The sequence below is a fragment of the Hyposmocoma kahamanoa genome, unplaced genomic scaffold, assembly GCF_003589595.1.
Source record: "Hyposmocoma kahamanoa isolate Upper Pololo Valley unplaced genomic scaffold, ASM358959v1 157, whole genome shotgun sequence".
Classification (NCBI taxonomy): domain Eukaryota; kingdom Metazoa; phylum Arthropoda; class Insecta; order Lepidoptera; family Cosmopterigidae; genus Hyposmocoma; species Hyposmocoma kahamanoa.
The window spans coordinates 1,457,038-1,479,633 of record NW_020653561.1 but is presented as its reverse complement, the minus strand read 5'-3'; the positions used below and the strand labels follow the sequence as shown (position 1 = coordinate 1,479,633).

The window sequence follows — 22,596 nt, the reverse complement described above, 5'->3', positions numbered from 1 at the left end:
ACTCATACGACGAACAGAACAGACCCGCATGTGTGTCCTAAAATTCGTGCGTTCGCAAAAATAGTAAGGTATGATTCCACAAAAAACTTCTCAGAAATCTTCCTTTGAGATTCTGAAATCGCGAATTTGTTCAGTATCGATGAGCCATATAAGCAAGAGCTTTGGAAGGTAAAGGGAATAAAAATATTTTCATAAGCACTGAAGTCTATCCAAAAAGAACGTTATAAAAACATAAAGTTTCGAACTCCTTGATATCTTTAACACAGTTTTTATGAAAAAAACGTCAAGCGATGATGTTATCGTTTTCCTCAAATAAAAAGGCAACAGCGAAAGGGTGCCAAATTTCATTAACAGAAAAGAAAGCAAAAAGCATTTATTACGTAATTTCGACGCGTAGGATATCTGGAACGGGATGGCTTGGATAAATTCTCCAAAGGATAATACAAGGGATCGATAACGAATCGCGAACTTGACATCGCGGATATATCCAAAGATGTATGTCAGGACTTTTCAGAACCATAGATATAGGAAAAGTATATCTATGATCAGAACTATTTCCTTTTTAGGAGGTTAGGAATACTTGAAGAAGTTAGCAATGTCGACATATTGGTAACTTCTATACTTAATGGAAACATCGGGTTTCAGTTAGAATTTGTTATAGATATTTGTGGCATTGTTTATTTGTATGGTGAAGAGAGGGTATAAATATATGAACCCATCAAGTGTTTAGGGATCAAGTGCGTTTTTGCCAATTACTGAAAACCAGGTTATTTAATGAATTTTTTTTAACAACTATGGATTTTTTGGTCAATTTCATTTTCAAATTCAAATTATAAAATTGACCAGAAAAAAATCGATTTTTTGTGGTCTGGTAATTAATTTTTTTAGTGCTGATCGACTCAGTGTCATGTAAGGATCATTTCATTGTATTGGAAGAAAAAATCGGGGCAACCTCTGGTCATATTTAATTTTAACAAAAAGTTTTTCATACAAAATAAATAAAATGGACTTTTTTTTTCATTCTGATTCACTTCATTTCTTATAAGGATAATTTCATTGTACAGGAAGAAAAAATCGAAACAGCAGAAGTTGATCAAATTTAATAAAAAATGTTTTCAAACAATTATTATTCGTTTTAAAAAATATGTATTTTACTTTTCAGAATAATTTCGTTGAGACCTTTAATTTGATAGCCATATAATTACAACTACCTCCGTGACCAAACAGTCACCGTACGGCGTCTGCCACGCAGAGGTCCCGGCTTCCTTCCAGATAGCCTACATTTGTTTCTCTCGTGAGTTTGTGCGTAATATGTAGTGGTCTATGTGTGTGTCCATGGCACCCATTTTTGTTATATTAATATTAAAGAAATTGCTGTTTCAAGACTTAATACAATTATTTTCAATATAATGCCGCCTACAGTCATTGTATTTTTTGGAATGCATTTTATATTCAAGGGACCAATATAACTTATCTAATTACTTCATACCCCAAAATCCATCAAGCCGTTTCGCTAAAAACAAAAAAATAGACGTTACGTTTACTCGAAAAAATAGTCAAAGCAATGTTTCAGACATCTATTTACATGTATATCCATTATATGAATGGCACAGGGACAGCACTTAGCCCGTAGTAGGGAATTTTAATAGGATTTTTAATGACAGCTCAAGGCCACCATCGGGGACTGTGCCTCCGGCATTTCCACGCAAAATACATTTCGGGCTGTTTTTCTGTATAATAATCATAAAGATTTTGATTGTGTACGGTACAAATAAGAGGTTTTATATATTGTTTCAATATGAACCTGTTATGTGTACAAATACAAACTTATTAAACCTAAGTGGAGTGTGTTCAGGATTTCTCTGCTAAAAGCTCAAAATAATGTATATATGCTCTTGCAGCCCAGTCACTGAGTGTTTGTCATTTCAGAATATCCTAGAGGATTGAGAACGAAGACATGGCATTCTTTAAAAGTAAGTTTGGACATCTCAGGCATTGTTCCATAAACATTATAATGAAAATGTCGGGAAAATAAAATCAGCATAATGGGGTTCATCTTCCGTCTGTGTTTGCGGTAATGAAACTTAAAAATTTCTGCTACAGGACCTGTTTATCAAAAAAAATACAACTTCTTTGTAAAATTTCAAATAGCTTGAGCAAATATTTATAGACCGCAGACCAAATATAGAGTGTTGAAATTTTGTTCAACGCATTTCTATTAAGGTTTTGCGTTTAGCGATAAAAATCATAAAACGAGACCTCAACTCGTTGGAACCTAGCATTACAGCAGACGTTCGTAACAGAACTAACACCTTGCCACAAAGGAAAAGAAATTTCCAATGTGATTCACCGTCTTCAGAGATCAAGGCTCACAAATCACCTGATTTGAAAGCATTCCTACGCGCCCTGCGATTTCCTTATATAAATAAGAATTTCCGCACTTTTATAGGCGCAAAGGGAAATGAGACTTCATTGACGGCTGGATTATGACTTCACGAGCTTTGTGCCATATTCACTGTTTCCGAATCAATGCGACAATTGTTTAGTTTTATATCCACAAAATAAATTTTACGTAGGTATACATTATTATTTGGACTTACTACAACTAGCAGTAGCATAAAGTCCTTTGATAAATCCAATGATGTTACAATCATTATGATAACCTTGATCTGATGCTACAAGCAGGACAGTCTGCAGACTACCCAACTCCTCACTACTAACAGCAGAACCATCGTGTTTGTGATCATTTACTAGGTGGAGCATTTTCTGTATGCCTTCTACATTAGTTAACTTTTTTCAAATATCTATTATCTGCTACTTTTGCCTAGCGTCCCGTAGCGTACCTTTGAACGTCACTGTCCAAATAATACGATTTTCATCGACTTGCCTGAGTTAAGTCTCCAATTTAGTAACAGGTATGAAAGAAAAATGTCTCCCTGTAATATTTGGTTGAGTACCTTCGCAACTGATAACAATTCTAAAAGAACTGGTGGATTATTATCTTAAAAAAATTCATCGAAAAAACAACTGATGTTGTTGGACACATTATTTTATTAGTACGGTAAAAACAAAGCTTTGTTGAGATTTGACTGCTTTTTAATGCGCTGTGGTAGCATTTCACTTAATAAAAAATTGGCAGATAAAACATTCTTCAATTTTCATCTTTGGGTACGTTACTGTATTTTGTCTTGTACATCCACTATTGTCATGATCGACTGTGTATCCCACTTATCTATCACGTCTAGTGCAGGTCGAATACTTCACACAATTGTGTTGTGACCCTTCTTCGATGTTGCAACTTTCATCACAATTTATCTTACAAATTTTTAGCAGTAGTAAAGCTCTTTGTGAAAGAGCTCGTCTAAGGAAGTACTGCCACCTTCCCTATTTCTGCCGCCAAGCGGTAAGGTTAGCATTACTGTGTTCCGGTTTTGGTGTAATTATAGGCACACGGGACTTGTCAACTTAAGTCTCAGGGTGACGGGCGCAGTGGCAGTGCCCCTCAGATCTTTGCGATTTAAAGCTCTAAGTAGCACTGAAACTGGTATGGACAGGCTTACGACCATACCCACCATATGTTTGTCCCGTAACTTGGTACCTATTATAAAAAACCCTTAACGAGAGATGCTACTACAAAACATTCACAACGTCGTATACATACCCGAGTTGAAATTCTCGTATATCTGGCAACCCTGCCAAGGCGTCTAAATTGTTAATGATTGCTATTCATATTCCACTTTACTCGGCAGACCACCGTAGTTGGAGATTATTACCCACTCGAGGTTACGAAAAAAACTCATCTCAAAATAAGTAGATGTAAATCTGTGGACTGAAGCTGTTTTTGTATAGGTAACTGTTTTAACTCGAAGTAACTTTAACTTAATGAGATTGATGGTAATCGGTTCGTTATGAAGTCTCAGCGCGTGGTTTTTTTTGCACGAGAAGTCGATAATTAGGCACGGAATGCTGAAGGCGTTGGTTCGAATCCAGCCGGATCAAGGGAATTTTTTAATGTTCAGTATTTGTGTTAATAATTATAACAAATTAGTGGAGTAATTTCACAAAGAAATAATTAAATAGGTATCATGATAGTAAAACATCGTGACATTCAATATTAATATTTAATGTGTTATTAATTTTGATGCTGGTCCTGTTGTCAGATGCTTTATGCATATACATTAATTGAAACAAACCCGAAACTACGATATTAATTACGTTTCGTTGTTGTTAACGATAACAATCACGGAGTTTGAAGTTTTATTCGTATTTGCCGACGCTTCTCCAATTGCGTGTGCCAATAGCAGACAATGAATCTTCATAAAAACTCGATGATTATCTAAAATTTGACTGATCAATAGGATTATTATCCGATTCTTTTGAGAGGCATTGACCTCGCATTGAATATATGAATAGTCAAATGAAGGGTCAAGTCTTTACCCTTGTAAATTGGATAGCCTCGGCGTATTTGGAGATTTCTTTTCTCTTGACAGGGTATTAGTTTTTTTATTGGGATTATTTTAGTGAATTGCAATTATTGAGTGTTTACACAAAATCACAGTGCTTCAAAATGCATTCTTGTAACACTGCTATAACCTGTAGACCACAAACAAATTTCTTTGACTTTTGATTGTTTGTCAAGATAATTACTAAATCGGCAAACTGTTAGGAATGTTAATTATCTCGGTTCCTATAATCTAACTATTTCATCTCGTCTGTAAGGCTGACTATCTACGATAGCGAATCCGTCGATGAACAAACTCTTTTACGCTTCGCTAGTTGTCTGACATCTGAGTGCTTTCATACAAGTATGCCAGACACAAACACATATTTGGGCTTCGTTTAGTTTAGGCCTTCCATCACTATCCTGGCCTAGTCTCATCAATCTACGGCCCTCGACTGAGACGGTGTCATCTACCGATGCCTAATTTTTGACCACCTACCCTTTCCTGGTATCACCAGATTATACTCTTCTTATTTACGAGCTAGGCTCTGGTTGGTGGAGTTATCGCCAACCACCTCTGTTCAGCGCCCTAACTTTGATTTCCTGATACGACACGACATAAATTTTTCCCTTATCTGATCTAATTAACTCCGTTTCGGTCGTCCTCTGCTTCTCTTTTCTTTGATCTTCCCTTCTATGATGTTTATAAGAAAACTGTCGGTATCTGATGCCCAAACATTTTTCCTTTTCGGTTGTCTATTGTTTTAACTTTTTTTTATGATTTCAAATGTCGAGACGTACAAGTCGTGCGCCTGGTTTTAAGCGACACGCTTGTTCATAGCAGTTCCAGTGCAACTCAGAGTTTTAAATCGCAAAGATTTGAGGGGCATTGCCAGTGCTCCCGTCGCCCTGAGATATAAGTTGACAAACCTTTAGCCTTAATTCTTACGGTTGTGGCTTGGGTACAGAACGAGCTGATGACGCTGGATGATGATGAAGTTCCAAGTTCACAAATATTTCGAGCGATTTGTGGTTTTGGACTTCAAAATTTATAACATAAACAATGTCATTAGTGTTCACTTTGGACTAGTTTTAAAATTAATATTCATGTTTTATTGAAAGAATTTTTATAAAATTTAGCACAACAAAGGTAAAATTTTGTCAGCATTTAAATCACAGTGGCGACCAAGCAACCCAGTAAATCGATACGCGGTAATGTGATGCCGATCACGAGACCCCTAAAAATATATAAAAGCTTGGATTTAGTTGCTCGAACTTGTTGTACCCTCTTTAATAACTTGGCTGTAAGGCAGATAATCGACTGTTCTGATAGAGGAATAGTTTTACGGACCTGTATGATTTAGGATATCATTTGTCACATTCGGTGTTATACAAAAATATATTAAAATCCACATGTATCTTTCTATAAACTACGTAACATATTAAGTGCAAATATTTCAAATAATAACAACAAAACTGTCACCCTGTGACACAATTCCCATGCGCCTGTAATTTCCAGCATCCTCCCTTCATTATTGCTTGGCAGCAGAAATAAGTAAGGTGGCACTGCAACTATTGCTATAATGCTTCCGCGTTACTTGGTCATTCAAAGTACTCTGCGAACGGCTATGCATCTTTGATATGACTTTGACTAAAAAGAATTATCTTTCCAGTTATAATTTCCAGAATTGTTTGGAAAAAATTAAACGTATTATAAGACAATATCCTTTTTTTTCATCAACCTGTATATATTTATTATATTATATTGTGTAAGTTTGTGTAGGCTTTCATTAAGCATGTTAGCCATTATTCTAAGAAACATCAAACAGTGCTTCCGAATTCTCACATGAATCATTCAAACCTATTTATATTCTGGCCGGCAAGAAATGCATGACACATCTGTTCCATTGGCCCGACTACATTCAAGGCTATTTATGGATGCTATATACAGGCTGACTTTATATGTACCTTAAGAAGAGATGTTTGTGAAAACTCTCAACGATTGAAAGTATCGACTCATCCGTAGAACAAAGACATATCAAGACTACTCGTTCTCGAGACATAGTACATTTTTCGCTGTGGATGGCAGATCGACCGTAGTTCGATTTCATATTTCAGAAACGAAATAAGATATATAAATTCTCAAAACACCTTTATATAGGCCTTAGTTTGAATAACAAAATTATGTATTTATTCTCTTTTCGCTATATAATCACGTCCGACTCTGTTCTTCGGATGAGTTAACATGCCTAAATTAGGTTTTTTGATTTTATATTAAACAGTTTCAGACCTAAGATTCATTCCGTGTACGGAATATTAAGTATTGAGTACACGCTGTGCATGGCCAAGTGATTTGTTGTTGGAAGCGTTGGAACTTGGAACAATTTCCAGCTACAATTTATACATATAGTATAACATATAATAATTTAGTCACAGTAGAGCTCTTTGTGAAAGAGTTCCTTCCTTGGAAGTTGTACCACTTTACCTATTTCTGCCGCCAATCAGTAATTTCAGCATTACTGTGTTCCGGTTTTGAAAGGTAAGGATGCTGGTGAAATTGCAGGCACATGAGACTTGTCAACTTATGTCTCAGGGTGATGGGCGCAGTGGCAGTGCCCTTGCGATGTAACACTCTGAGTTTTTTACCCGATAAATATCCGTCAAAGGATAAGTATTCGTTTTTACTGAGTATTTGTCCTAAAACATGGAATATTTAGTTTTTTGTGTTTTTTATAATAAAATTTATTAGAATTATTTTTTTATTAAATAATTACGTACGATTACTTCTCATTTTGCCATTGCTTTATGCAACAATACTGTTTTATTACCTACGTTTTTTGAGTCGATAACATCTAACTAATTGCTGTAGGAATGTAAACTAATTGCAACATACTCACTTAAACTTTTATCAACATAGAACTTGGCTGGTATAGAAAATTCGATTGACAGAAAGTTATCAAACTTAATTGTTACCCTTAACCTGACCTATCTTGCGTTAATAAAGTGCGACCCGACTTTATGGTCTTGGGTCTACTGCGTAATAAATGAAGTCATGTTTGGACTTGAAATAGCCTAAGGATTCTCTTTCACATTTCACACACAAAATCTATTAATTAAAACACATAATATAAACAATAAATGTTTATAATTGTGTAGGTGCTTGGGACTTGTCAACTTATGTCCAATGGTGACGGGCGCAGTGGCAGTGCGCCTCAGATCTTTGCTATTTAAAAGTTTGAGTGGCACTGCAACTGTTATGGACAGCCGTGCTTACCATCAGGCGTACAACTTGTTCGTTCCGTCACTTGATATTATAAAAAAAAGTGTTTTGATGCGAAGTGCGAACACAATTCTCCTTAGTGGCTCTCTCCGTCTCTTTCACACTCATGTAAATTGTTCGGTAGCGAATTTAGGCTTTGGAAAAATAGTGACCAAGTGATTTTGATTTGAATTTCATTCGTATTAGAATAATTATCGTTTAATTATTTCTAATGAAGTCTGTACAGTTTTTTAAAATAAAATATTGAACAACCAAAAACCCATACGAAGCTGAACTAATGTACATAAACGGACCAACTTAGTAACTTGAAAAAAAAAATTCCATACAAAATGTTACACAGCTGATTAACACTTATTGTGTGGAGACAATTTTTTTTAACAAACTACGCATTTAAATAATAATAAGGTTCACGCAAAAATACATGGATTTACGGTACTTAAAAGGAGTCTTTTTATCACTGCGTGTAGAAAAAGGGTAATGCTTGTTAAAGCAATATACTACACGTACGTGCTACTACTAAATTGTATTGATATTTAACCATGACCCATCCCTAACTGCAACTGTTAGGAACAGGTGTGTAGCATACCATCACGCGCACGACAAATTCGTCCCATCACTTGATATTTAAAAAAAACATTAAAACACTTTTAAAACAATACATAGAAAAAACATCAGTAAATCTTCATTCCAAAGACAACTGTACACAGCATTCGAAACAACTAAATATGAATGGTGTCATTTTGTAATTGAAAAAAAAAGGAAAAGAAAAGAAAAATTATTTCAAGTATAAAACTAAAATGTGTAGAAGAATTCCTTGGTTATTTTAATTAAATAAATAAACAACGTGTCACGTGGAATAATGCAAAAGCGTACTCGTATGGCAAACCCATGGCATTCGGTTGCAACAATTCGCCTGAAATATCCGCGGACTTCGCCTTCTTCTTTATTGAACTATTCGCCATAGCTATCACAAAAACAAAATGGCCGAAAGATTCTTATTTGCTTATTTTTAATATCTGACACATTTTTATGCTGACCATATCGACGTTTTCAGAGTGTCATTTTATGACTTAACCATATCCACAGTTCTCAAGGGTCCATATAGGAAGAAGCCGATCGGCTTGTTTTTTTAAGTACTTTGTTAATCTAGGCATAAAATGGAGCTATTTTCCGAATAATGATTTGGATGGATAAATATTTTAATTAAGTTACTAGTACTTTGTGGTTTTAATTAATTACATACTAATGAAACTTCTTGAATAATTATTTCATAGTTTAAGAACAGAATATGCAAATTTATTTAATGTACTTCAATAATATTTACAAATTTCAATGTTTAATAACTGTTAAAATAAACATGTATGAAAGTTTGAATTCAAAACTACGTACTTCATTGTTGTTGTGTTTTGATATCCATGTGAACTTTATAGAGCTGTATAACAATTTCCCTTTTTATAAAAATAACATTTACTCCTTGACAATATGACAAGTTAACAAAACGAACAAATAATTATAGTCTTGTCTATACAAAGATCGAGCACTCAGAAAAAGTCCTTCGATCCATCCGGATTCGAACCGACGCGCGACGTCATCTAGCATACCGAGCCAGACGCTATACCAAATAAGCCACGGAACGAGCCAGCGGACCTCACGAAATTTTTCTATGTACTTGCGTCGTATCTTCGTATTTGGTTTTTCAACGACTTTTTACCCTTTTTTTTTAATTTTTTTCTGAGTGTCTGATCTGAATTTCACATAAAAATATTTGAATTACAATTCAATAAAAAATTGAATTATACTCTCCTTTTCATTATTTTTTTTTATGATATCAAGTAACGGGACGGACAAATTGAGCGCGATAGCACGATAAGACGCGACTTGCGCGAGAGCGACATAAAGCGTGAAGAGGCATATTGTAGGCAGGCAGGGTGGAGGTGGCTAGTGCAGTGAGGGTTTCATCGCTGCACTAGGTTCCTTCGCGTTTGGATACCACTTTCCACTTAACATCAGGTGGAGTGGAGTCATTTGCCTGTCATGTATAAAAAAAAAAAAAAAAAAGCGCGAGATCCCTATGCGAGAATAGTAGTATCTCGCGCTCTATGTCGCTCTCGCGCTAGTCGCGCCATATCGTACTAGCCCTACAGGTGGTAAGCAAGCGACATGCCTGTTTAGTGTCCATAGCAATTGCAGTTTAAATCGCAAAGATCTGAGGGGTATTGCCACAGTCATCCTGAGACATAAGTTGATAAGACCGATGTGCCTGTAACTTCACCGGCAGCCTTACCCATCAAAACCGGAACCGTTACTTCCCAGTCGATTAAGTCCGTCTGGTCTGCACCAAGGGCAAAGGACAACTGATCGAAATCCGATGACAGCCGAACGCAACACGAAGATTGCCGAGAGATATTAAGAAAAATAGTTGTACTGTACGCGCTCTTTCGACGTCTTTATTCGCGACGTGCGTCTGATAGCTCTATTACCAACATCACTTGACTTAATACGTTTTCGAAGAGTGATGTTTGAGATAAAAACGTGTTATTTGGCTTTTTACGTTTACTTCAAAAAGTCTTAACCATGAACAAAAGATTATTATAAGAAAACACGTCAAAATAAGAAGGATTTCCCGGGTTCAATTCACGGTATTCGGTATTCACGGTCACGAACTTAGTACCCTAGTTTTAGTCTTTAAGGCTTGACTGCATATTTGCATTAATACGTGAAGTCAGTTTCGACTGCATGCAGTTATTACGTAAAGTCGTTATCAACTTCATACAGTTGAGGTCTCGGATAACAACTTCCCGTATCGAGATCGACCGCATGCTGTTATTGCGTGAAGTCGTTACGCATGCAAACATGCAGTCAATCTGGTAGCAGCCCTAACACAGTGTAAACATAGAAGACCGGGTGTAAGTAGGTACGGACACACACATTAGCATAATCTCGTGGTGCACTCGTGTTGCACAGCGCTAGTTCACTATGAATTGCACCGAGCACTTACTTAAGAGTTTAAAAAATGACATCAAGTAGTGGACGTGTTTATCGTTGTATTTATTTATAGTTCTTTGAACAAGAGTACCTCAAATTCAGTATTGCTCAGCATTTGGAGAGTCCTGAAAAAGAATGATCAAAGGCACTTGAGGAAAATTATAGGAAAAAATTAGTTTTTATTTCGGAGATTTTTTAAATATTGATGAAAAAGACGCGCAAATACCTGAAATAAAGTCAATGCTGACATAAATGTATGTAACGCTACGTAATCCATTTTCACTTTCTTACCACTTTAGTCGCAAGCATTTTTATTACTTAAAAAAAGCTAATTTTTCTGGACATTGTTGAACTGTATTAGACTTTTTCTGTTATAGACAAAAAACTGGATGAACTGGATAGCGGTATTAACTCAAAGCGGGTTTTAAGTGACTTTGAATCATTATTTCCCTGGTCGTTTCATTTAACTTCTACTTCATAATCATACTCATGCAATCGAGATACCAATCCGCGATACTGGTATTAAAATATCAATATAATATAAATACTGCATTTGACAAAGGTTATTGCATTATAGTAAAGTTTTTTCTAATGATTTTTACAATCTGTAGGTAGGTCAGGGTTAGTTTAGCAATTTCGCGCTTAGTCCATTACGTCTTTTAAAAGGTGCATCAGATTTATATTATTGTATACGCAAACGTGTTCAGAAAAAACAATCTATTTCAGACGTTTTTTGAAATTGCCACTTTGCTCATTTAGCCCCGTCCTACCCTAAAGCTAAAGAAATAATGTCACAATGACAACCCTACGCTCTGAACAGGCGGGTGTTGCACTACTCAATTTATCATACTGTGAATGAAGTCAAGTGACAGGTCTGTGACAACCCTGTACACTGGCTGATCTGGGGTCAGAACCTGAACTTGTAGGTAACTGTGCGCGCACAAGTTATAGTGCCTTTTTCGTATGCCCTAATGGTCTGTAGGAAGGGTCATTATAATCAAAACCAATGTAGAAAGATATTGGGGCTATATCTATTCGGTCACTCGTCTGAGTGAGAACAGCGAAAATCACAGTGAAGAGCCGGCCTGCTGGTGACGACGACACATCAATATTCGTCGCATAATCACAAAACTGTCTTCAATATAATTTTCAATTCTGTCGCACAACAAAACGGAGACATAATTAATGCGTCGCCATGCGTGCTACGTAATTACGTGCATTGAATCCTTTGATTATATTCATGTTCAATGGCTTATGAAGATTTATTGAGCATGTCTTTGATGGTGTGTCAACGTGTCACGTTTTGAGGGTACTTTCGATTTCTTATGCCCTGGTACTTTATATAAGGTTTCTGTGAATATAAATGACACATATAAATTTAGAAGCAGTAGAGCTCCTTGTGATAAGTTTATTCGAGGACGTACTGCCACCTTAAGTATGTCTGCCGATTTTAAAGGGTACGGATGCTGGTGAAATTATAGGCACGTAGTTGTGGTTAACTTGGGTCAAAATCAAAATCAAAATCAAAATTATCTTTATTTCGTAGGTCAGCAAATTACACTTGAAATCGCCACATTTATTTTATGTAATCCCTCTAGAGTAATACCCTCTCTTTAGTAATGTAGCCTTTGCATAATTCTTGAACTTTTCAAGGGAAAGGCCCAAAACAGCTTATAGTATAGAATACCTTGCCTCACAAAAGAACCGAGTTCCCTCTGAAGTCTTAACTTCGGTAACACAAGTTTCTATTTATGCCTGTTATTAAAATTACGTCACTTCGTTTATTATGTAATTCATTATTCAGACGCATAAAAGTATAGAATTGTGAAGAAACTGTGATGCAGTTGTCAATACGCCATTTTCCTTAAAAATCTCCCTGAGTGTGGTATATGAGCTTGATTTGTAGTTTACTCTAACCGCACGCTCTGCCGTAATGCCGTATGACATTATACTACGAAAGTAACTGAAGTAAAGGATTCTGGCTGTATCAACGTCAGTAAGTTGTCTGACTTTCCGTATGATATAAGCTGCAGCACTAAGCCTTCCAGCTCGTGTTGAAATATGTGGATTCCATTTGGTGACCGCCGCATTGACAATGTCCCTCAGATCTTTGTGATTTAAAGCGGCACTGCAATTGCTACTACCACAACTGCTAATACCATTTTAACTCGTTCTTTCAATTATTCTTACCTTTGCAACACTGTCAAAGAATCGCGATGCTTATAAATTTGATTACAGATCTGGTTTTGTGAAACTACATTGTTTTATACACTTTTATTTTTTCAGATGCTGTGAGAGCGCTAATGACTGCTGGCGACAGATCTACGCTTGCTTGATAATGGTAAGAACCAGTCTTAGGTAATTTTTTTATAATAAATTTGTAAAATTGCTTCTGTTAAAACAGGGAAATACTGTCTTCCTTATTATATCTTTAACATTTGTATGTTTATTTCGACTATATTTAAACTCTATTCACTATTTTATTAATGTACTTTGTCTATACCGCTTTTTGGTAATTAAATATACAAAACATTACTAACGTTCCTTTGAATACCATTGACCTATTTATTGTGTTAACGTAACGGGGTCTAACAATAATTAGACCCTTAAGGACAGTATTATGGTACAGCTATGTGTGGTAAGAAGTTTTTTTTTTATACAAAAATAAGTGCGCATTTGATCTCCATCTCACGTGATAGCAAGTGACGATGTGGTCGACGATGTAGCATGCACGTCAAAGGTCCAAGTTATAGCATTCGCGGAATAAGTCCGCAGGCAGGGAATAATTTATTAATATAAAATGTGGAAGCGAAACGTTTTGAGCGAATTCTGGGAATATATACAACATAGAAGTGGAACCCCAGCCCAAGTCTGGTCCCCTGGTGATGGAAAGTATTGTTTTAGGTTAAAAATTGGTCCTCGCTTCGCCAATTGCCACGGTTTGCACTTGGAAATGTAGGTAAATTGGTTTCACAATTAAACTTGTTTCCACGCGGAAAATCATCTTAAAATTTAAGCTTTTCCTTACAATGGTGTTACCCCATCGTATTTTAATTAAGTTAAAAACACCCTCTGCATACAATCTGCACTTATAAGGAGCTCCGAAAATTGAATCGACAAGTGTACGCACTTGACTGAAGCCTCGAGGGCGTTGCGATAGAAAAGTGTAACGTGGTGGCTTCCGTAAAAAACGTAGGAAGATACATTATTGCTCCTTGAGGGATTCGGTTTACTCCTTTTGTGTGTTGGGACGATCGAAAAGTGCTTAACATTGACATAAACGAGGCGTTTTGATTCATTTTTCGTACCTATATTTGATGGAATTTCACCTATGGGATAGATATTTGTTAGGAGATACATCGCATTTTTTTTTCTTTAGAATTTAATAATGGTTCAATTTTCTTAGCTAAATATAGTCCTACAAAACTGTTATAGTATACAGTTTGATTGCAGCATCTAAACTAGTGTCAACTGAACAAAAGATTACAAATTCACACTAAGAGCGCTTGCACACTGCGTCCGATCCGTATCTGGGGATCTACTTCTTTTATATAAAAACCCGACTTCAAAAGTTCGTTGACTATTTGGCAAATTTCATTGAAATCGGTTACCGGGAAGTGCGCGAAACCAGACTCATCCCCTAGTTTGCCACCCTTAGAGGTGGAATATTTTCGTCAAATTTAAATGGGACCAATACAGAGATACCCTCTTTTCAACAAAAAAGAATCATGAAAATCGGTTCACAAACTTGTCGCATAACCGGAGTTATCGTGTAACACGCTTTTTTGAGACGTCTCGCCAATTCAAAACAAAAATAAAATGTCTCTCTCCGTCGTATTTTTCATATTTTTGTAATGGTAATGCATATTACTAGTGCTGCGGCACATAGATTCGTTTTTACTTTTGTAGTCGAGCTTTCTGTAAATTATACATTTTTCTTTATCATTTCCACATCAAATGCCGCCAATTAATTTGCCAAGCATCTTCTATAAAGTATATGTACGTAAACCTGGAATCGCCCTGTATTCTAGCGGGTTTTGGTAGCTTCATCAGGATGAATCGGTAGATTATGGCTTTGTTCGTTGGGAACGTCTTTTAGGAGGAATTCGGCGGAAGCTTGTCTTTTTCTGTTCTACACGTCGACTCGAAAGGTTCCAGATTTCGTATCTTCGGCTGTGATTTATCCCATTAGGGGCATGGTCCCCCAATGTGTTATTTTTCCATAAAAGTGGGGAATGATGATGATGCCGTAATTTTGGGTCCCCGAACCCACTACAAAATGTAAAACCCGTGTCATCGGACCACATGGGTTTTTTTTGTACCTTGTAAGTTCAAGTTTCGCCGTTAATTAAATGGCTGAAACATAATCGCCGTAACTTTACATTCGCGGCGAGTCTGGTATGTAACCTAAAAGTGGATACAGTAACCTGCAGGTCAGTGACGTATAAGTGTCACGTCCGTGTCACACCAGTACTTTCAAAAACTCTTAGTGCAGTGTATTAGCTCTAAGTGTGCTTAAGGTTAACCGTTTATATGTGTAACTAGTAAAAACTAAAGTCATATATTGAACCTCGAAATGTAACCACGGGAAATTAAAATCCTAGCTGCATTTTTGGCCGTGGACGTTATGATCTGCCGAAGTTCTGATTGGGCTGAGGTTCAACCTCTATGTTGTGGATATTCCAAGTATTCGCACGAAGCGAACAGCTATGTAGTGAAAATCCCTGCCTGCAGACCTATACCCAGTAGGGCTAGCATGGCACGGGGTAACTAGAGCGACGTCATCATAAAACGCGAAATATTTCTATGTTGCTCTCACGCAAGTTGCACCTCTATCGTGCTAGCCCTGTGACGGTGTGACCTTACACCGTCATCTCACCTCTTTGTATCGCCTCTCTCCTCTTGTATCTTATAATTTTTTTATTTTACTTGTATTTTAATTTTAAATTTGAATTGTTCCATCTTCCTTCACTTATAGCCTTATAGCCTTGACCTTGATTTTCAAGAAATTAAAAAATGTCACATCTTACTCTCTTCTCTACTTTCCTCTTACCCCATTAGAAAAAATAAAATAAAACCATATTTAACACACATGTGAAAGAGTTGTAACCCTAACTAGCCGTGAACAGGTTCACGGCAATGAAATGGGAAACTTCCGGTCCACAAAATTTATTAAAGAAGTAAAGTTTTAAGAAAGGGCTGCAACAATTAAAAGGTAAATGTAAAAAAACAGGTATAACAGTATAAAACACTCCCTACACTTTATCATTAAGGCACTTACCCCTAAATGGGCCGCGAAATTGAATTATAGAAATAGATACATAAAGGCTGTAGACTTATAAATTATTACACATGATTAGCTTATTAACGGCTCAGACTGCTGTGGCGGCCGAGCTGGGAGTGACCGTGGTACGAAAACAAAATGAGAAAGTGAAGGAAGATGGAATAATTCAAATTTAAAATTTAAATACAAGTAAAATAAAAAAAAATGATAAGATACAAGAGGAGAGAGGCGATACAAAGAGGTGAAATGACGGTGTAAAGGTCACACCGTCACAGTCCTACTCAACGCTATAACTTGGGCCTTTTCAAGGCAAGAGTGAATAGACATTGTTTAGGTGTGACCCCTATATGACCCCTTTCAATCATAATATGAGGTGAAGATTAAAGGCACGCTTATTTTTTTATAAACAAAAAGCTAAAACGCGATTAGGCGGCTGACAAAAGCTAAAAGAATTAAGTATTAATGTTAAACATTCTTTTTAACTTCCGATACAAATCTGTAAAAGCAGGTATCAGAAGTAAATTTTCAGGGTGTTCGGTAAATAAAGTCTTTGGAATCCACTTAGTTCCTGCCCCTCACGTAGACTTGCCTTTTTTCAATCCATTAACCTGAATTGCATCACTTTCTTGTAGTGCTGTGAATTTCTCTTTTTCTCTCAATTGCCTGAGAGTGGCTCTTATCAGTTGAACGCTATTTTAGTAATGTAGTCTGGGTCAGTAACTTTTCTACTAACAAAAGAATACGAAATAGCCCTTCGTGACACAAGAGAGCAAGATATTTTATTTACGATCACATCGACTATTGAATCCAAAGCAAAGCGAACATTTCTAAAGTATAATCACGAGGGTTGAGAAGGATTCCAAAATAGAATCCGTGGATTCAAATTATTTATAGGTTTTAATCCAATTATGCCATTTTTATAAAAAAAATAAACCAACAAAAGTCTTTAAAAGTACATCTATTTGCCAAGTTTTATTGAAAACGGTTTACGGAAAGTGGTTGAAATTCCATAAATCTGATTTATCCCGTAATTTCCTACCCTTACAGGTGGAATATTGTCTTCAAATTTAAATGGGACCAATACTGAGGTACCATCTTTCCAACAAAAAAGGAAATCATCAACATATTAGTTCACAAATCGCGTAACATACACACAAAAAAAATGCGATCGAAGTGAGAACCGCCACCTTTTTTTAAGTTGGTTAAAAATTATGACGTATATTTATTATTAGACAACATCACATACGTTGCTCCGATCCCAAACTAAGTAACTAAAGCAAATCGGAAATAACTACGGTACCACAAACACCCACACCAGAGACAATATAGAAAAGTCAGTTTTTTCTACATTGACCCGGTCGGGGATTGAACCTCACAGATACAATGAAAACCGGTGTGCAAGCTTCTCGATCACGGAGGTAAAATAAAGCATTGTTTAGAGCGGTTACACGGCGATTTTAGCAGCGATGCAAACGCGATTTTAAACAGCGATGCAACCGCGATGCAAGCGAGCGACTGCATCGATACAAACGCGCGATTGCATCGCTACACTTGGGATTTAATAGGTGATCGTATCGATGCAATCGCGCAATTCACGAACTTGCGTTTGCATCGCTGCTAACAGTCGCCGTATGTAATCAATCTTTAACTTCATATAGGTATATTTTTGAAATTTCAGTTGCTTTTGTTGTCATTGAGCTTGTAACTACAGCTAGCGAGAGTTAGAATAGTGTGCTGGGTAATCTTGATTAAGATGTTGACATATTCAATTGTAATTGAATGCGCTAAAGCGTAAACTCATAGACTGTTTATTGAATAATTCATGTCTCTAGCGACGCAGCTATTGGATTGTCTTCTATAAGTGCTTTTTTGTATATTGTTCTTATTTAGTCCTCTTGTACTGTGACGGGTACTTGTAATTGGCCGTAATGTCTTTTACATACTTGAGGGCCGGCCACATGCAGCTGGAATCCCGTTTCGAAATTCCGATGCGGAATTTGAAATTTGACTTAGCACACACATACAGTAACTATTCCGTTCGATTTTTTTTCCAATTCGAAATTCCTTATGGTGGCTTGTGCATTTAGAATTCCGAACGGAAAAAGTCGTACCGAATGCTAGTTTTCTTTACATTTTGTAGGGCCGCAACACACAGTCATAAGCTCCGTATGTATTTTCGCTGCGAGAACGTCTGGACTCAATGTCTCGCGTCTCTCAGCCGAGTCTTGTTATTTCGAACGGAAATAAGCGTATGTGTATCACACACATGTATGTATGGAATCTGGAATCTACACTACTCGCTACGTTCCTGAAAAACCTCTTTGGCCACCTCCACTGGCATCTTTTCGTTTATTTTTAGTACTTCTTCTTATCGTATCCACGTCATACTACGTAGTTATTTTTAGAGTCCTAACAAATTCGAAGGACTCTATTACAATAAGGGGGCATTCATTATCCTTGCCGTCCGCCGCGTAATGCAGGATAATGAATGTAGTCGCAATGTGCAAGCGATCCTGCAATGCGTCCTGCATACGTGGGCTATACGCAGGATAGTGTGTGAGCAGTCTCCTGCTTGCGCGGCGGATTGTCATGCAGGTAGTTGCCGCTTTACATCACAAACAATAACTTTTCTTTCTTGACTTTTAATAATCAGGAAAAACAACAACTTCATTATAATTAACATAAACAGGGATATTAACATAAACAGTATGGGAAGTGTTGGTCTTGAAGACAGTTAAATAGCAGTAGAACTTGTGAAAAAGTTCGTCCTAGGAAGTATTGCCACCTTATTTATTTCTGCCGCCTAGCAGTAATGTGAGCATCACTTAGTTGCGGTTTTGAAGGGTGCTGGTGAAATTACAGCCACTTTGTAGCAGTCGCAGTGGCAGTGCCCCTCAAATCTTTGCGATTTAAGGCTTCTAACGGCACTGCAACTGCTATTCACAGGCGTGTCACTTACCACCAGGCGCGTGATTTGTTCGTCCCGTCATTTGTAAATAAATAAAATATAAAAAAGGTAATTTGTGTGGTTGCCAGACATTAGATCTTTGAAAAATTGCCGCAAGGAACTGTGTACGTGCAGAACCTGCCTGTAACAGCACTGCTGTATTTCTGATTGAAGAGTAACGAAAGCCAGAGCAATGTAAGCCACAGGAGACTTCGGATACTATATATCATATCCCAATTACAATATTAAGGACACTTTACCTATCGACGGCTGATTCCACTTTGCGCCAGATGGACCGTTCGACTGTTCGTTTGTATACCGTACCACTGGTCGGGATCTCCCAAAATTTTACACAAACCAGAAGGTTTAAAAGACGCAACACTAATTACACCGACCGAAAACACAAAAATGCTTTCGCAGCTTGAAACTGCCTTATTATAGAACAAGCAAGAATACACAATTCGAAAAAGAGCTAATTACTTAAAAATATAACCAAGATAATTAGGCGTTGTTTTAAAAAAACTTAACTATTTTTAACACACATGTTGCCCGTGAAAGACATTTGTTAACCTTAGGTTAAGTATGTTTATTTTAAACTTGCTCTATTTATACGTCAGTAACGAGCAGTGACTACGCTTTTAGAGTAATAAATAGTAAGTAGTATTCTGCTATCCATTAAAAAGCAAAGTATTTACTTAAATAGTAAAAATTAACTAAACAAATAATAAAAGATTTAGGATATAACAACGTTTTGCGTTTATTTTGTTTAGTTAATTAGTAATAAAATTTTATGCATTTCTGAAATCGTTATTCATTGTGCTCCACTGATATTTATCTTTCAAGACTATTTTATGATTTTGGTTAACAGGTGAGAGGACATACAATTTGGTACCTGCGTTTATCGCCTTGGTTTTTTGAAAACATTGTGCATGGCATTGTGACGTTTACGTTGACATCATATGCATTATACAAAACAAGAAACATACCCTTTTTGTCAAGCATGCAATCTCAGGATGCAAGTATATTTAAATTTGTACCCTACAAATTTAAATATACATGCATCCTGTTGTATTGTTATCGAATATTTCAGATTTTTTATGTAATCGCTTTTGCATAGGTTTGGTTTATTAACCATAACGGGCTATAGAAGAATATTAAGCAAGACCTATGCTCTTGATTTGTAGATGAGTCGTAAACTTATTGGACTTCTTCTGTCTTTGTTCTATTATTAAATAGAATTTTAAATACACTTTATTAGATTTTGATATACCCATTGAATTTTTAATCAGAACCTTAAAGAATCAAAAATTTCTCACTAGACTACAAACATGTTAGTGGTGCCGTATAGAATGCGAAGCAATTTTAGATTTAGAATAGTAAATCATTCCGCTTAATTAGTCTTAGGCTAACCTCTGCGACTACTTGATGAATGTCTTTGTAGTTTGGTGTAAGCGACGAAAATTGGGCGCGTCACTGGAGGAGAAGCGGGTAAAATTGGTTTGCGAGATCAAATCGTTTAGGTATTTACTATTAAATGACGGTCTTTAAAAAAATATACGATACACCTGATGATATTGTCTAAATAACGTGCTAATTCGTTACACGATAATAAGTACTTTGTCCGGTTATATAAAATCCTGAAAACAGGCTAAAATCGAAATCTATAGCGAATTATTTTTAACTGCCTCTGTGGCCGAGTGGTTACCATGCCGGACTGCCACGCAGAGGTCCCAGGTTCGATTCCCGGGCCGGGAGAAATATTTGTATGGCCTACATTTATTTCTCTCGTGAGTTTGGGTGTAATTTGTGGTTGTCTATGTGTGTCCATGGCACCCGCGACACAGGGTTTCCCTAGTGCGGGGCTATGTTGAGTGTGTGCGTTATTATTATATATTATTAAAAAAAAATATATATTATTATTTTAAAATAAATTGCGGAAATATTTCTCTTTAAGTACTACAGAGAACTGTAAATTTTGGTATTCAACTGAAGGTTATTAGTTATTAAATTCACATTAATCCCAAAATTTGCAAAATGCCCAGCGGTTTAACGACTGTTGTCCCGTCAGTCGGATCTGTGTCAAATATTAATTCACAGCGCACGGATTTCGGGACGCGATCCCCCACACCTCACCTTCTAAAAATCTAGGCTCGCGTTGAAATGCATCGCCTTAAAACCGGAAATTTCAGATTTTACGATCAGTCCCACTACAATGGTTGATAATCTTGCAGACGACTCACCTTTTTTTTATAATAACGCATACATTCAACATAGCCCCGCACTGGGGAAACCCTGAGTCGCGGGTGCCGTGGACACACACATACCTTAACTCTACATTAAATGACTTTTATGGTTATTTACAAAACGATTGTTATCAATGGTGTTTAGTACTTACAATATCTGTATGAAAAATATAAATGTCGGACTTCAGATTCGCGTGTAGATACAATTCACAAAGTGTAATAAAACAAATATGGTAACTCCATATAAAAGGTAGCAGCACGGCTGTTACGTGTGCACGCCCGCCGCGTGCTGTTTACTTACGCACACATTTGTACAATCTCGCGGTACTTTCGCGTTGCACAGCACGGGTCGTCACATGCGCCATTAATTGTATAATTGGAGTAGACGTCTTTATTGTCGTGTTTGTGGGAGTTTGAACAGGAGTGTTCAGTATATAATATCTATTTCATAATTGTACCTACTCCATAATCAATACCGCGATAGTGGTAAACAAATATCAATACATACCTACTGCATTAACAAAGGTTATTTCAATATAGCAGGAGAATATTGTGAGAAATACTTTAATTTTTTCAAATTATGTTTACGACCTGTAGATGCGAATAAAATAGTAATTTAACAACCCTACGCTTCGAGAAGAGTGTAGGCATTTATTCGTTGCCCTACTTGCTTATTACAATTAGTAACGCCGCCAGATATCGAAATAAAGATAGACGTCGATAACAAAAGGAGATCTGTAACATCCTTTACAAGACAGAGAGATAAATTTTGTCAAAATTGGAACACAAAGCGTTTCTTACGAACGTTTCGTATTATAATAACATAAGGTGTTTTCTCGGTCTTTCTCTGCAATGGAAGGACGATCGGCGAGGATGAAACTGAATTTTAAATATGAAAGTGTACGATGTTGTTTTAAGAATCGCACTAGAACACTCAGCTGCAGATCAAGTCACACAAGCTGTCATATGTTCTGCAATTTTGTGTAGCCCGCGATATCTTTCTGAATTGCCCCACAGTCCGCGGTTTGTGCACAACGTCTTAGTCGTGCTCCATCTTGCTTCTGACGAATGGCTCCACGGATAACATTAACTTTCCGGTTACGTGTTGACTTGCATTTGAACCTTATATATTTACCTGTGCTTTATTACGTCAATGCACTGTAACTGCATAACAACTAGATTAAGCATTAAACCAAAAACTTAACACGCTTTATACCCATTATTGTAAACAAGTGTTACATGCGTAAATATCGTCACGCCTGTTACAGACTTCCTCCTGCTACGCTCCTGACAAACCTCATTCACCTCGTCCACTTCCATCAGTCTCTTCATACATGTCCGTTTATTCTAGATGCTTTTAACTTGTCCATTTTTAAGGATATCACTAATCTGATCCAGTTATAGCTGTCCCCACGC

General features: G+C 36.7%; 1 protein-coding gene across 1 annotated transcript in view; it reads left to right on the top strand.

Moving 5' to 3' along the window:
- LOC113240598 overlaps positions 1–22,596 on the top strand; it is a 160,475-nt gene that overhangs the window by 17,999 nt on the left and 119,880 nt on the right. The window contains exon 2 of the mRNA XM_026477936.1: positions 12,993–13,047. Coding sequence (XP_026333721.1) covers positions 13,045–13,047 — 3 coding nt within the window. The 5' untranslated portion in view covers positions 12,993–13,044. The remainder of the gene's footprint in view (positions 1–12,992; positions 13,048–22,596) is intronic.